This window comes from Ruditapes philippinarum, unplaced genomic scaffold (assembly GCF_026571515.1).
Source record: "Ruditapes philippinarum isolate M1 unplaced genomic scaffold, ASM2657151v2 ctg19912_1_1_1_1, whole genome shotgun sequence".
Lineage (NCBI taxonomy): Eukaryota > Metazoa > Mollusca > Bivalvia > Venerida > Veneridae > Ruditapes > Ruditapes philippinarum.
In genome coordinates, this window is record NW_026864522.1 from 1 (window position 1) to 13,869 (window position 13,869).

The following is a 13,869-nucleotide window of genomic DNA, read 5'->3' on the forward strand; positions in this document are numbered from 1 at the left end:
TTATTCCCCCCAAACAATGTTGAAAATAGTTAAATGAAATATCTTTATATCATTAAAAATGTTCCCCGCAGGAAACCATTTTACTTGTACATACATTGGTTGGCTTTGTTCCGTTTGTCTTCTTTAAATCCAGCTATACTGCCTGTACCAGAGGTCAACTTTCCTGTCACAGCACCAAGGGAAATAATTCTCTCATTCTCTCCCACTGAATTACAAGAAAACATTCAAACAATTGACTTTTATATATACTTACTTTAGTCAATAATGAGAAAATACAATGCTGAAAAATTCTTATCTATCAATTGTCAGCTTTTTAAGTCTTAAACATCTAATGACTAAAACTCAAACTATCAACACTCCTGGGTCAGATTTACAGTATGCCAGTCTGACTACATTAATTTTATAATACTGCACATAATGTAACATCACTTTTCATTGGATAATCATAACATTTACATAGTTTTATATAAACGACTGTTGTGACCTTTTTTCTCTAAAAAAGGAAGTTTGCTGTATTATCAATTTGTTATAAAAATTTCTGACAGGTTATATGACCGTATATAAATATATCAATGCAATATAACCCTCTAAAAATGTAGTACCGGTAGTCCATTTAAAATATTTAGCAAGGTTAGAGTTAAATATCCCTACAGAGGCCTAAAAACAATCAAATAGATTTAATAATCACAAGTTTACAGTTCATTAAAAGGTTTTTAATGTTTATTATAAAATGCAATATAATCATTTAAACAGCTGGAAAAAAAAAGAATTACTGGACTGAAAAAAAAACTAAAAAGAAAAAAAGAGTTAAAAGACAAATTGCTGACTAATTTTCTAGAATACAAGTAGTAATCTATGTTTATCTTCAAGTTCTTTTTTTATTTAATATTTTATATCTCCTCAATAGGAAGGCATGTAAAACTTTTAAAAGATCACGATATCTTCACATGTTAACAGTAGCATCACAGCACTAAATGATGACGTTGTAAGTCATATCAAACAAAATGTCACCACAAGTGAAGAAGTGACCCAGTTCTGGGACAAAATAACCCACAAAGGGACAAACGTCAAAATCTTTATCACACAGACTTACTGACTTCTCATTCAAAGAGGTCAACAGCAACACTTAACATTATCTTACCTGTTCATTCATACAGAGTATATATTTTCAATATATTGAACAAGTTTTTGTCTGTTTTTGATTTAGGTTTTAGGTTTTTTTTTGTTTTGTGTTTTGTTTTTGTTGCTGTTGTTGATTCTTATTTTGCCTTTTTGTTTTTGATTTTTGTGTCGGCATTTCTATGTAACAGCCACAATATTCCTCTAGTGACTATAATTGACTAACAATAGACTTGAACAAAGCTGATGCTCTAAATATATAAACACTTGCTTATGTCTTAATATGTGAATTTTATATTTACATTAATATATGAATTTACAAATCACATCAACATTCTCTACAACCAAAAATTTTTTTTATATCTGGAAAACAGTTACCATATACATATTTTTTCTATAATCAATTTTACAATAAAGTCAAATGTTGATTACATTTTACCTGTTCCATTCTTATATTAGATTAAAATACTGATAGTAATGCACATGAACACATAAATTTAGTTAAATATATGAGTACATTAGGGTATATACATGTATCAGTACACCATACAATGTTCCTGTATAGGACCCATGCATGGGGCAAGGTCATGTACAATACTTTTCCTATCAAATTTTTCCTTAGGATATCAAACATTTATTTCCATATACCTAACCACTACAAGGTGAAGGTCACACATTGTAGCTATAAATGGAATTACATTACACATCTTTCATCTACATTTAAAACATCAGCCATCAGACAATATATGAAGTAAGTACTTTATTCTAAACATTTTTATATATTCTTTTGTTTATTTTAAAAATTATCACTATATGTTTTCAAAATAATTGAAATATTTAAATTGATAATGGAAATTTTGTGAATTTTTTTTAGTATAATAAGGTACTTAAAAAAATTGATGAGTTAAGTATTTTATACATGTTCTTTTACCTACTAAATTATACATACCAAACAAATAAAAAATATCCTCAAATTATTGTTGGAGGTAAACATTTTTTTAATTAATTCAGCCAAATAAAATTCATCACAAAAATCACAGTTAATTTTTTATGATTCTGCTGCAGAACTCTGCAATCTTGCATCTTAATTAATCTCATGTCTTCAAACCTTCACAAAAACTTGATTGCTGGTATCATTATATTCTAAATTTTCATTTTCTGTGACAATCACTAGAATATTTGAAACACACACAAAAACAAAACATTCAATACCACTTATTTTTAATTAACAATCTTAAAATGTTTGTTTTCTTTTACTTTATTCATGTACTGCCGTTATTCAGTCTGCCCTAAAAGTACTTTAAAGATAAAGCATAGACAGTATCATTATATGTACATACTCATGATCAGCTGTTAAGGTCAATGTTGGGTCATAGGTCAATTCTATATTTAGAAAGTTTATATGACACAATATATATGATAAAATCTAGGACAACCTATAAATACATCAGACATGTGCACTCAATGTCTCAGCTTAAGACATTTTCAAGTCTCCAAGTAAAGAAAACTAATTTTACGACATTTCCAGATATAAAAAAAGGACTTTGATGTGATAAAGGCTACCAGATTATCAGCTATCTCCCTACAATTTAGTATATGATATTAAACTTGTGCATAAACTTCAATAATTTTTTTGACAACTTAAATTATAACTAATCCAACCAGGATACCTGGTTAAAATTATGTTGTTTTTTGTATCCACAAAGATCTGGTGTTGGGAAAATGTTAACATAACCTATTATTCATACCTTACATAAACCTTCCCTATATTGCGCAAGATTATTACAAAATTCCTCACTGTTCCTATATCCTACATATATGTTCTTTGCAAAAAAAAATATATTCAAAATTTGTATTTCTATGAAAAGACACACCTTTAAACGGTCATCCGGTCTACAAACCCAGCATAATTACCGGTATATTTCAGGGATAAAGAACAGCCATTTCTTTTGTCTTGTCTGACAATTTTGTTGAAGGTAAATGATTAAACATCATATATTCCATAAAGCATACTGACTGAGATTAAACATAACTAAATAGCTTTAAGAAAAAAAAAACATTCTATGATTGAGAAGCTTCAAAGACAATTAAAGCAACAACAATACAATCACAACAACAAACACCAACAATATACAACAAGAATAACAACAATCTCACCTATTCCATCATTATCTGGATTTATCACTGTCATAGATGTTGTACCATCATCTCTCTTCCGCAGGAAACTCAACTGTATCATAAAATATAAATATCAATATATAAAGTATGCAAATTTATTTGCATGAATGTAGAACATTTCTATGGATATCTGTCACAAAATATAATCAATCAACTCTTCTCAATTATTTTGATTACATGTATATTTAGTTTTGAACACAACTAAATGTGTCCATAGGATACAGATGCTCCAACTTTCCATTGTTTTGTCAGTCTACAGACAGACAGATAGATAGATAGATAGACAGACAGTGTGACAGTGGGGTGGACATCAAGGGCAAATCTTTCAAGTAATAGGGACATAAGTAGAATTAAATAGGCTTTCAACTGATCTGAAACTCGTATATTATAAAGTTACCTTAGTTTTTGGTTTCTTCCATGCTAGCATATCTCTAGCATCCTGGGCCATTGATTGAGCTTGGGCAAGTATTTCATCTGGTGTCATGTTATCCGGGAATGCTTCAAACCTTCCAATGCTGTAACATAATAAACAATACTTATGCTAAAGCTGGGAGAGCTAAACACTATAATTAAATATATAGCAAAACAGCAACATTCATGAGGAAATACTTGGTGATATATAGAATCTACAAACAAATGAATGTACAAACCTGTTAGCAGATTAACATAATAATATGACAGATCTATGACCTTTGTAGTTTCTGGCTCAAAAAAAACAACATATTGCCACTGATGGTGTTTAAACCAATGTAGCCAGCAATCCTTTGATTACTAGTACACAAAATTAATTAACCACTGGGCCATGCCACCACAGCAAATGTAAGAAAACTGCTTGCTTATTCTAGAAATATGGCATGCATAAACTTCTGATGTGGTCTTTCACCAGAAAAAAAAGAGCTGTCCATCACACAGTGTGCTCAACCATTCAGTAAGAAAAGGGGCATAAATCTGTAAGGTAACTCAGGGTTATGGGACCTGCACCCATCAAGTTTGATAATCATAGGGAACAAGTGTGTTAAGTTTCAATCAATTCCCTTCAGTAGTTTTGGAGATATCAACTTGCATGCAAAAACTAAACTGAAGTGTGACGACAATGACAGTGTACAACAGCACTTCCTACTCTATAAATTGTCGAGCTAAAATTCGCTACAAGACCTTAACATATGTAGACATATGTTTGTCAAACCCAAAAAAATAAAATTTCTATTGACTTACTTGTCTCTATTTTTGACTGTGATTTCGTATTCTTTCTCCTTGGCATTTAGTTCTTCCAGCACAGCACCTGTATTATCCTCTTGATTTATACCTATCTCTTCCATTGTTATACTAGACATAAATCCTAGACTTCTTCTCATTACCAGTAATTTCTCCTGAAATATAGGATGGAATATATGGTAAAATTAGACATAAATACTGAAGCTAGACATGAATCCTAGACTCCTTCTCATTACCAGTTATTTCTCCTGAAATTTAGGATGGAATATATGGTAAAATTAGACATAAATACTGAAACTAGACATAAATCCTAGACTTCTCATTACCAGTAATTTCTCCTGAAATATAGGATGGAATATATGGTAAAATTAGACGTAAATACTGAAGCTAGACATTAACCCTAGACTTCTCATTACCAGTAATTTCTCCTGAAATTTAGGATGGAATGTATGGTAAAATTAGACGTAAATACTGAAGCTAGACATTAACCCTAGACTTCTCATTACCAGTAATTTCTCCTGAAATTTAGGATGGATTATATGGTAAAATTAGACATAAATACTGAAACTAGACATTAACCCTAGACTTCTCATTACCAGTAATTTCTCCTGAAATTTAGGATGGAATATATGGTAAAATTAGACATAAATACTGAAACTAGACATAAATCCTAGACTTCTCATTACCAGTAATTTCTCCTGAAATTTAGGATGGAATATATGGTAAAATTAGACATAAATACTGAAGCTAGACATAAATCCAAGACTTCTAATTAACAGTAATTTCTCCTGAAATTTAGGATGGGATGTATGGTAAAATTAGACATAAATACTGAAACTAGACATAAATCCTAGACTTCTCATTACCAGTAATTTCTCCTGAAATTTAGGATGGAATATATGGTAAAATTAGACATAAATACTGAAACTAGACATAAATCCTAGACTTCTCATTACCAGTAATTTCTCCTGAAATTTAGGATGGAATATATGGTAAAATTAGACATAAATACTGAAGCTAGACATAAATCCTAGACTTCTCATTACCAGTAATTTCTCCTGAAATTTAGGATGGAATATATGGTAAAATTAGACATAAATACTGAAACTAGACATAAATCCTAGACTTCTCATTACCAGTAATTTCTCCTGAAATTTAGGATGGAATATATGGTAAAATTAGACATAAATACTGAAGCTAGACATAAATCCAAGACTTCTCATTAACAGTAATTTCTCCTGAAATTTAGGATGGGATGTATCTTAAACAGACATAAATCATGAAACCAGACATAAATACGAGACTCCTTCTTATTACTAGGCATGTTGTTAGTTAACTATGCTGCTTATAAATGTTGTCATTCTTAGATCCTTCTTAATCAGACATTAAACAATGGAGTTTTAAATCTGAAAAACATAATATTTTTCCAATCTTAATGATTAGGAAAAAATAAAGCCATAAGAAATCAAATTTTTACCTTGCTCATCATTTTAAGTCCACTTTGTAAGAGTCTCTTAGCTTCTTTATAGTAGATAGTCTCTGGTCTATTGTATGTCATTGCGTTGTTACACATCAATACATAGTCATTCTGGAATATATCCAATAAAACATCAATACATAGTCATTCTGTAATACATGAATACATAATGTGTAATGTATCAATACATAGACATTCTGTAACATATCAATACATAATCTGTAATATATCAATACATAGTCATTCTGTAATACATAATCTGTAATATATCAATACATAGAAATTCTGTAATAAATCAAATTAAATATCACACAAATTAAATATCACATAATATCATGAAAATGACACTAGCTGTTGGTTCTCTATCACAAATCTGTAATGATAAACATTCTGCTTACAACAATACCATCTAAATCTTACCTTATAGTCCATTATAGAATCGTATGTATCATTCTCTATCTTTGTTAACATTGTACTAAAATCCATCGGTTCTTTGATGATTATAGAGTAACCTGGAGCTATCACATCATTTACTGGGAATGCAAAGAATCCATTCACATCTTTCCTGGAAAATGGAGAAGAATATGCACCTTAAAATCCAAAATGTTTCCATACTCACAGAGGACTTCAGTTGGCTAAATATAAAATATTCTTTGAAGTACTTATAAATAGTTTTATAATTTACAAAGATCGTTTTCTTCAGAGCCACTGAAGAGTAGCCCCTCATCAACAGAGCAAGCTGTTTTATTATATAACTTTAACTTCTTACAAAAAATGAAGCATAAACATCACTGAATCTCCATTTTGAATCTATTTTCATGTAAAATATATGGTAAATTATGCTACACTTGAATACAAATTAAAGTAGTTACCTTTGCAAATGTTTCTGAATATATAGCAGGCATTCTCTAAGAACTCCTTTCTCATCCTCTTTACTCTCGGCAACTTGCCTCACACTACGTCGTGGCTGTAAATCCTGACTAGAGTTACTCTCGTCGTCTATGTCTAGTAACACACGTTTAGCTGGCGGCTCAAACGTATCTTCATCCTCGCCCTGACTTACGGAGAAATCTTCATCGTCTTCATTCTTCTCTTCTACTTCTTCCTTTACAGAGTCAGTCTAGTTAGTATAAAGATAGGTTTTATTATCAACTAACTCACAGCTGTTGAAAATTGCTCACAAAGTCTTTTTCTAACCGGACTTTGTACAAAACATTAAGCTTTTACATTTCATATAAAAGGGTGCTAAAATAATATGTATTCAAAGCCCATACCTATTAGATATACATACAGAGAAATTTTGGCAAGATTATTTTGAATAATTGATGATGATTGATAATTGATGATTATCATAAGCACACAGGCAGTTTTATTCCTTTTGCACAATTTTAGGTACATCTTTTATAGAATAAAATTAATTTGTTTAAACAAATGGTACTATCATTCATATTTTCCATAATAAAAAAAAACTTCAATGCTAAGTGTAGACTAACATATGTACCTTAACTTACTAAAGTTATTTATATAATATAGAAAAAGTTATTTATATAATATAGAATTACTTTTTGCTTCCTTAAAAGATAAATACTGATCAAATAAGTTATTAAACTTGCATGACATACAAAAGTACATTCAATAAACACCTTAAAAACACATTATTAAATGCAAATATTACAAACTAAAACAAAGAGTTTTCATTTCTTAAACAACAAACATGTAGTTAATATATCTTTAATCTTGAGCAGAGTACACTTGCCAATGTATTCATCAACAATATGACAGGGATGCCGGGCCTATCACTGTAAGACCTTGCCAGTTGTTTCACTTATATACCAAACATAAATTATTACATTTTTTTTAAATTCAGTGAGGTTAAAAATCTTGTATTTGCTTCTGTTAAAGGGACTTACCCCAAAAAATCTGATAATAAGCTGAGGCTCATTTCAAATTTTGGTAAAAGATTAATGGCCCAAATTCAAGGACAGCTTATTTTCAAGGCCAGTATTTTATCCAGTCATAGTATTGTAATAAAGTTGCTCCACCTCATTTCATAAACATAGATAGTTACTGTGCTTACTGTGTTAGTTTTAGAGAAACATTTCTATATGATGCATTAATATAGAATTAACTGTTTATGGACAGATTTATCTGGTAGCTTAAGAGTATTTTTAAATAAACATTTTCGTAACCTCCTTATCATTTAGAAAACCCAAATTTAACCTTATTTATCTGACGTAAAGTGTTTATAATATTGTCAACCTTTTCAACATTTGTATACTACAAAACAGCTGGTGTGTAATGACGCAATTATCTCCCCCCCCCCCACTTTACTATAGATCAATGTGACTACAAAACAAAACAATTGAAATAAAATAAATTCTGTATAAACAAAAACAAAAGAATAAATTACTACTTAAAGGTACAATGACATATACATTGTAAATAAAATCATGTAACCTCTGTAAATTTGCTGTATAGCATCGTACATAAAGAGAAATTTAGTTTGCTTGAAAAATTCACAAGTGATATGTATTAAATGAGCATTTGACAAAATCTAGTGGTAAATATATTCACCTCAGCATGCCTGTGCCTGTCCCTATCCTTCTTTTTCTTCTTCTTTTTATGTTTGTGTTTCTTCTCATCATGGGAATACGAGACATCTGACCCCGCATCTGCTCCTCCCACCTTTAATACAATCTTGAGAGACTCTTTCTCTACCCCTTCACGCTCATCTGTAAAATATTTAATAAAAGTTGTGATGACATTCTGGTCAGAAGATAAAACAAAAAGAAATCTCAATTTTCTAGTATCAATTATGATCAACTTGGGAATCATTTATCATAATGATGTTAGTGGCTTTTCGAAATTCATTGGGAAAAGGCCTTAGCTTCATGATTTTGGGAAAAATGATTGCTAAAATTACTAATTTGGGATTTAAAAAAGCCTGTGTAAGTTCAGATTTTTTGGAAAACTGCATAAATTGTAAGAAAATTTTGATTGGGAAGAGGCCTTTTATAGATATCAGATATATAAGGTGAAAAATCACTGAATGCACTTAAATGACAATATGCCATAACCAAGGGACTTATTAATTGAAAGAAGCTGTTATTCCACAAAGTATATTCCAGAAAAAAGTATTATCATAAACAGTTGCTGTTTACCCACCATTTACTGGTGATGTTTGTTTGTTTCATTTTACGCCTTTTCTAACCATCGTTCCTGGAGAGTTACACCAGTACTAGTCTACCTTCCTCCGTGCTAAACTACCAAATCGTCTCCCGAGGATCGAACCCACGCCAGAGAGGTAGCTGGATTAGAAGTCATTGACTCAAACCCCTCAACCACGGAGGCGGTTATATTACTGGTGATACATCTTTAATTTGTTATACATGTACAATGTAGGTGCTCAACTTTTCACAACTGAATGTTTGACTTTGTATTTCTTTTGAAAAACATTACATGATTTAATCTTCAACCAAACTGGGTTATAATTGTAGATAATTGACAATAATAAAATAAAATGGGATTTCGAAATGTTGTTTTCTAAAGCAATAATATTAGAAAAGGACAAAGTCAATACACTTATTCAAAACTGTATTCATCTGTAACACAATCATTCACTTGACTAAGCTGAAAGGTAAGTCAAGTATTTCAGCTTGGCAGAGTTACCGTTCTTGTGCACTGCACACCTACTCAATGAGATCTAGCTACCTACAAAGTTTCATGTTGATACCTCTTGTTGTTTCAAATTTATGTCCCGGACAAGAAAAACGGACTCATTGACGGAAAGACTGACGGACAAGGCGGTGACTATACATGTATGCTCCCCCGAAATTTTTCGGGGAGCATAAAAATGAATGAATTATTACATTAATATTACTTATTTCTTAAAAGACATATCATAGCAAAGCGATCTTAAATAGCAATAGTTTACCTGTATCTATAAATGATTATCACACAGTCAGAAATGAGCTAATCAAACAAATAAGTTAATAACAAACAAATTACAAACTATGAAATATTATCATTGTTATTATATTATAATTGTAATATAATTTTTAGAATACAATAGATCGATTAATGCACAATTTAAAAAAAAAATTTAATTTTATTTTAATTATTCCCTTATTATCCCTTTATTTCTAATTATATATATGTGGTACATAACCTCATTTACATTTATGCAGTAGTACATTTCCTCCATGGTATGTAACCTCTAAATTTCGTTGTTGTATACATATCTGTCAGATGAACTTTCAACTTGTTCTTTTAAATAGTATTTTGTAAACTAGATATTTTTGCAAAGGATGCTAAACAGTGGAACAATATTCTAACTAGGGCCTTACATAAGTTTTGTAGGCAGATTCTTTAACCTTTTTGTTGGAAGTTTTGACTTTTCTTTTTATAAATCTGAGTGAATTATTTGCTATAGCTGTTATGTTATTAAATTATATGATAATTTGTACAAATTGTAGAGTAGGGTAACAGAGCTGATTTCTACCCCCGAAGTCATTTTTCAGATTGGCGATATTACAAAATACTAGTTACATCTTTAGTAAATCAATGTCATAGAGTGAATGTTTGGTTAAGAACCGCGCCGCCATGAAAAGCTCGACTCATTTATAATATGACGCTGTAGACAAAATAATTCATTCCAACAGGTCGTGAATACTGATGACATTTCAGTTCATTCGTAAATTACCTTCGTAATCATCATCATATCCTTTAGATTTATGCTTCTTAGGCTTGTGTTTTTTGCCCATTTTAAATATGCCTTATAGGTTAAAAGACAGGGTCCGAAATATTAGAAAAATATGCGACAAATAATATATTATTTTGTAAACAAAAGAAATTTTGTTTATTTTTTGCTTGATGCGCATGCGTCAAACACCTTCTAAGAGATAATAACAAAGTAATCCGTAGAAAAAGCTATAAGTCCGAGATAAGGAAATTTCTCGCGAACCGGCTTCCGCGGCCTTGACCTTGGGTAATGATAAAATATTTCCACTCATCATGTTTATATTAGAAAATTTATTATTGGAAAATTTGTTGTTTTTTTCTGGTATAAAACAATGCCAGTCAGTATCAACGGATATATTTTGTTCATACTGCATGTAATCACTTACGTTTAGTTCAATTTCGAGGATATAGAGCTCTACTAAAATTATTCAATTTATCTGTTGATACTGTTGATAAATGGGTACAGTATGTGTTTTACAAGAATAAAATTTGTTTCAGTAAAACTGTCAGTTCGTAATAATTTTGTTTCGCTGGCTCTTCCTAGTCTTAGAATATAAAGGTGGTTGCAATGATTAGGAGTGCATTCATGATTTCTCTTGTAAAAAGGCACTTTATTATCTACTTGAAAGGAAACTGTCACATGTGACTGTCAGCCAGCTGGTCTAGGACTTTACCACAGGCGCTAGTCACATAACCAAATATTTTACATAATCGGTCTATATATGTATATAAAGATATATCTTTATATACATATATAGACCGATTATGTAAAATATTTGATTATGTGACTAGCGCCTGTGGACTTTACTGACACTTAACATTTACTTTATATATATTTACTGACATGTCATTTATTTTTTTGTTTGGTTTTGTTTTGTTTTTCTTTGAGTTCATTACTACAAATCAAGTTTTAGTTTCTTAAACATCTTTATTATGCCCCCCTTCAAAAACGAGGGGGGATATTGTTTTGCTAATGCTGGTCTGTCTGTCCATTGGTAGACCACATGCTTTCTGCTGATTATCTTGAAAACTATTTATCACAAAGTCCTCATATTTCACATATTGTTTGGTCATAACAAGTAGATGACCCCTATTGATTTTGGGGTCACTAGGTCAAGGTCACAGGGGCTTTAAATGTCAAAATGGTTTCCGCTGATTATCTTGAAAAGTTTTCATCACAAAGTCGTCATATTTCACATGGTGATTGGTCATAACTAGGATTTTCTTTAAGAAATATTATAACTTCTTTACTTTTTAGCTCGACTATACGAAGTATATGGAGAGCTGTCCTACTCGCCCCGGCGTCGGCGTCCGCGTCCGCGTCCAGATTTTAGATTAAAGTTTTGGTGCAGTAAAATATTTTTCACTATAACTTTGTCATTTCTTAAGGTATCAACTTCAAACTTCAAATATATGTTCCTTATCATCAACCACATCTTGTGTGACAAGGTCTTCATAACTCTAGCACCAATATTTTCAGATTTATCTCCCCTTGAACTTAGAATTTTCCTTAAAAAATACTCTTTTTACTGATACTTCTTTATTTCTTAAGGATCAACCTCATACTTTCAAATATATGTACCTTATCATCATTCCCATCTTATGTGACAAGGTTCATAACTCCAGCACCATATTTTTAGATTTATCTCCCTTGAACTTAGAATTTCCTCAAAAAATACTATTTCTTACTGTTTCTTCTTTATTTCTTAAGGGATCAACCTCATACTTCAAATATATTTACGTTATCATCATCCCCATCTTATATGACAAGGTTCATAACTCTAGCACAAATATTTTCAGATTTATCTCCCTTTGAACTTAGAATTTCCATACAAAATATTATTTTTTACTGTAACTTATTTATTTCTAAAGGGATCAAACTTCATACTTCAAATATATTTACGTTATCATCATCCACATCTTATGTGACAAGGTTCATAACTCTAGCACCAATATTGCAAGAATTATCTCCCCATAAACTTAGATTTATTTACTAGAAAATGTTATTTTTTATTTTAACTTTTTTTATTTTAAAAGGTATCTACCTCAAACTTCAAATACTTATTCCTTATCATCAATTACATTTTATGTGACAATGTTTTCATAACTCTTGAAGCAATATTTACAGATTTATCTCTCTTTGAACTTAGGATTTTTCTTTAAGAAAATATAATAACTTCTTTATTTTTTAAGGTATCTACTTCAAACTTCAAATATACATTTCTTATCATTACACAAATGTTGTGTGGCAAGGTCCATAACTCTAGCATGACTATTTCTAGAATTATTCCCTTGATCTTGGAATTAATGTTAACAAAAAGTTATTTTTTTACTATAACTTAATACATAATTATACATAATTGATTTTTCTTTCATAGTTTTGTCCTCCTTACTGTGTCCAGTATTTTTATTAGTCGAGCTTCGCTGTCTCCTGTGACAGCTTCTTGGTTAAGGTATCTACTTCAAACTTCAATATATATTTTCTTTATCATGACACACATGTTGTGTGACAAGGTTCATAACTCTAGCGTGACTATTTCTAGAATTATTTCCCTTGATCTTGGAATTTATGTTAACAAATGTTATTTTTTTACTATAACTTAATACATATTAATACATAATTGATTTTTCTTTCATAGTTTTGTCCTCCTTACTGCGTCCAGTATTTTATTAGTCGAGCTTGGCTGTGACAGCTCTTGTTCACATACTGATTGGTCATAACTAGTAGATGACCCTTATTGATTTTGGGGTCACTAGGTCAAAGGTCAAGGTCACAGGGGTCTTAAATGTCAAAATGGTTTCCACTGATTATCTTAAAAAGTATTCATCACAAATTCTTAAATTTCACATGGTGATTGGTCATAACTAGTAGATGACCCCTATAGATTTTCGGGTCACTAGGTCAAAGGGGCCTTAAATGTCAAAATGGTTTCCGCTGATTATCTTGAAAAGTATTCATCACAAAGTCATCATTTCACATGGTAATTGGTCATAACATACCAGTGTTGCATCTAGAATTTCAAAATTATGGGGGATTGTCCCCCACTCAACTGAAAAATGAGGGGGATTTGAAAAAAATGTGGGGGACATACATTGACCTTACAATATGACATGCCGAAAATAATTCATTTATTTCACGT

At 30.8% G+C, this 13,869-nt stretch overlaps 1 protein-coding gene across 1 annotated transcript; it reads right to left on the reverse strand.

The window, feature by feature from the left end:
- Positions 1-94: 94 nt before the first annotated feature.
- Positions 95-10,883, reverse strand: LOC132725924 (bromodomain-containing protein 7-like; the record flags this gene model as incomplete). Its single annotated transcript, XM_060711135.1, is given in 9 exon segments — positions 95-205; positions 3,277-3,349; positions 3,695-3,812; positions 4,513-4,667; positions 5,990-6,100; positions 6,410-6,554; positions 6,862-7,109; positions 8,564-8,721; positions 10,692-10,883. Coding segments are annotated over 9 exon segments (1,180 nt in total), but the record flags the coding sequence as incomplete, so codon positions are not given.
- Positions 10,884-13,869: the final 2,986 nt, after the last annotated feature.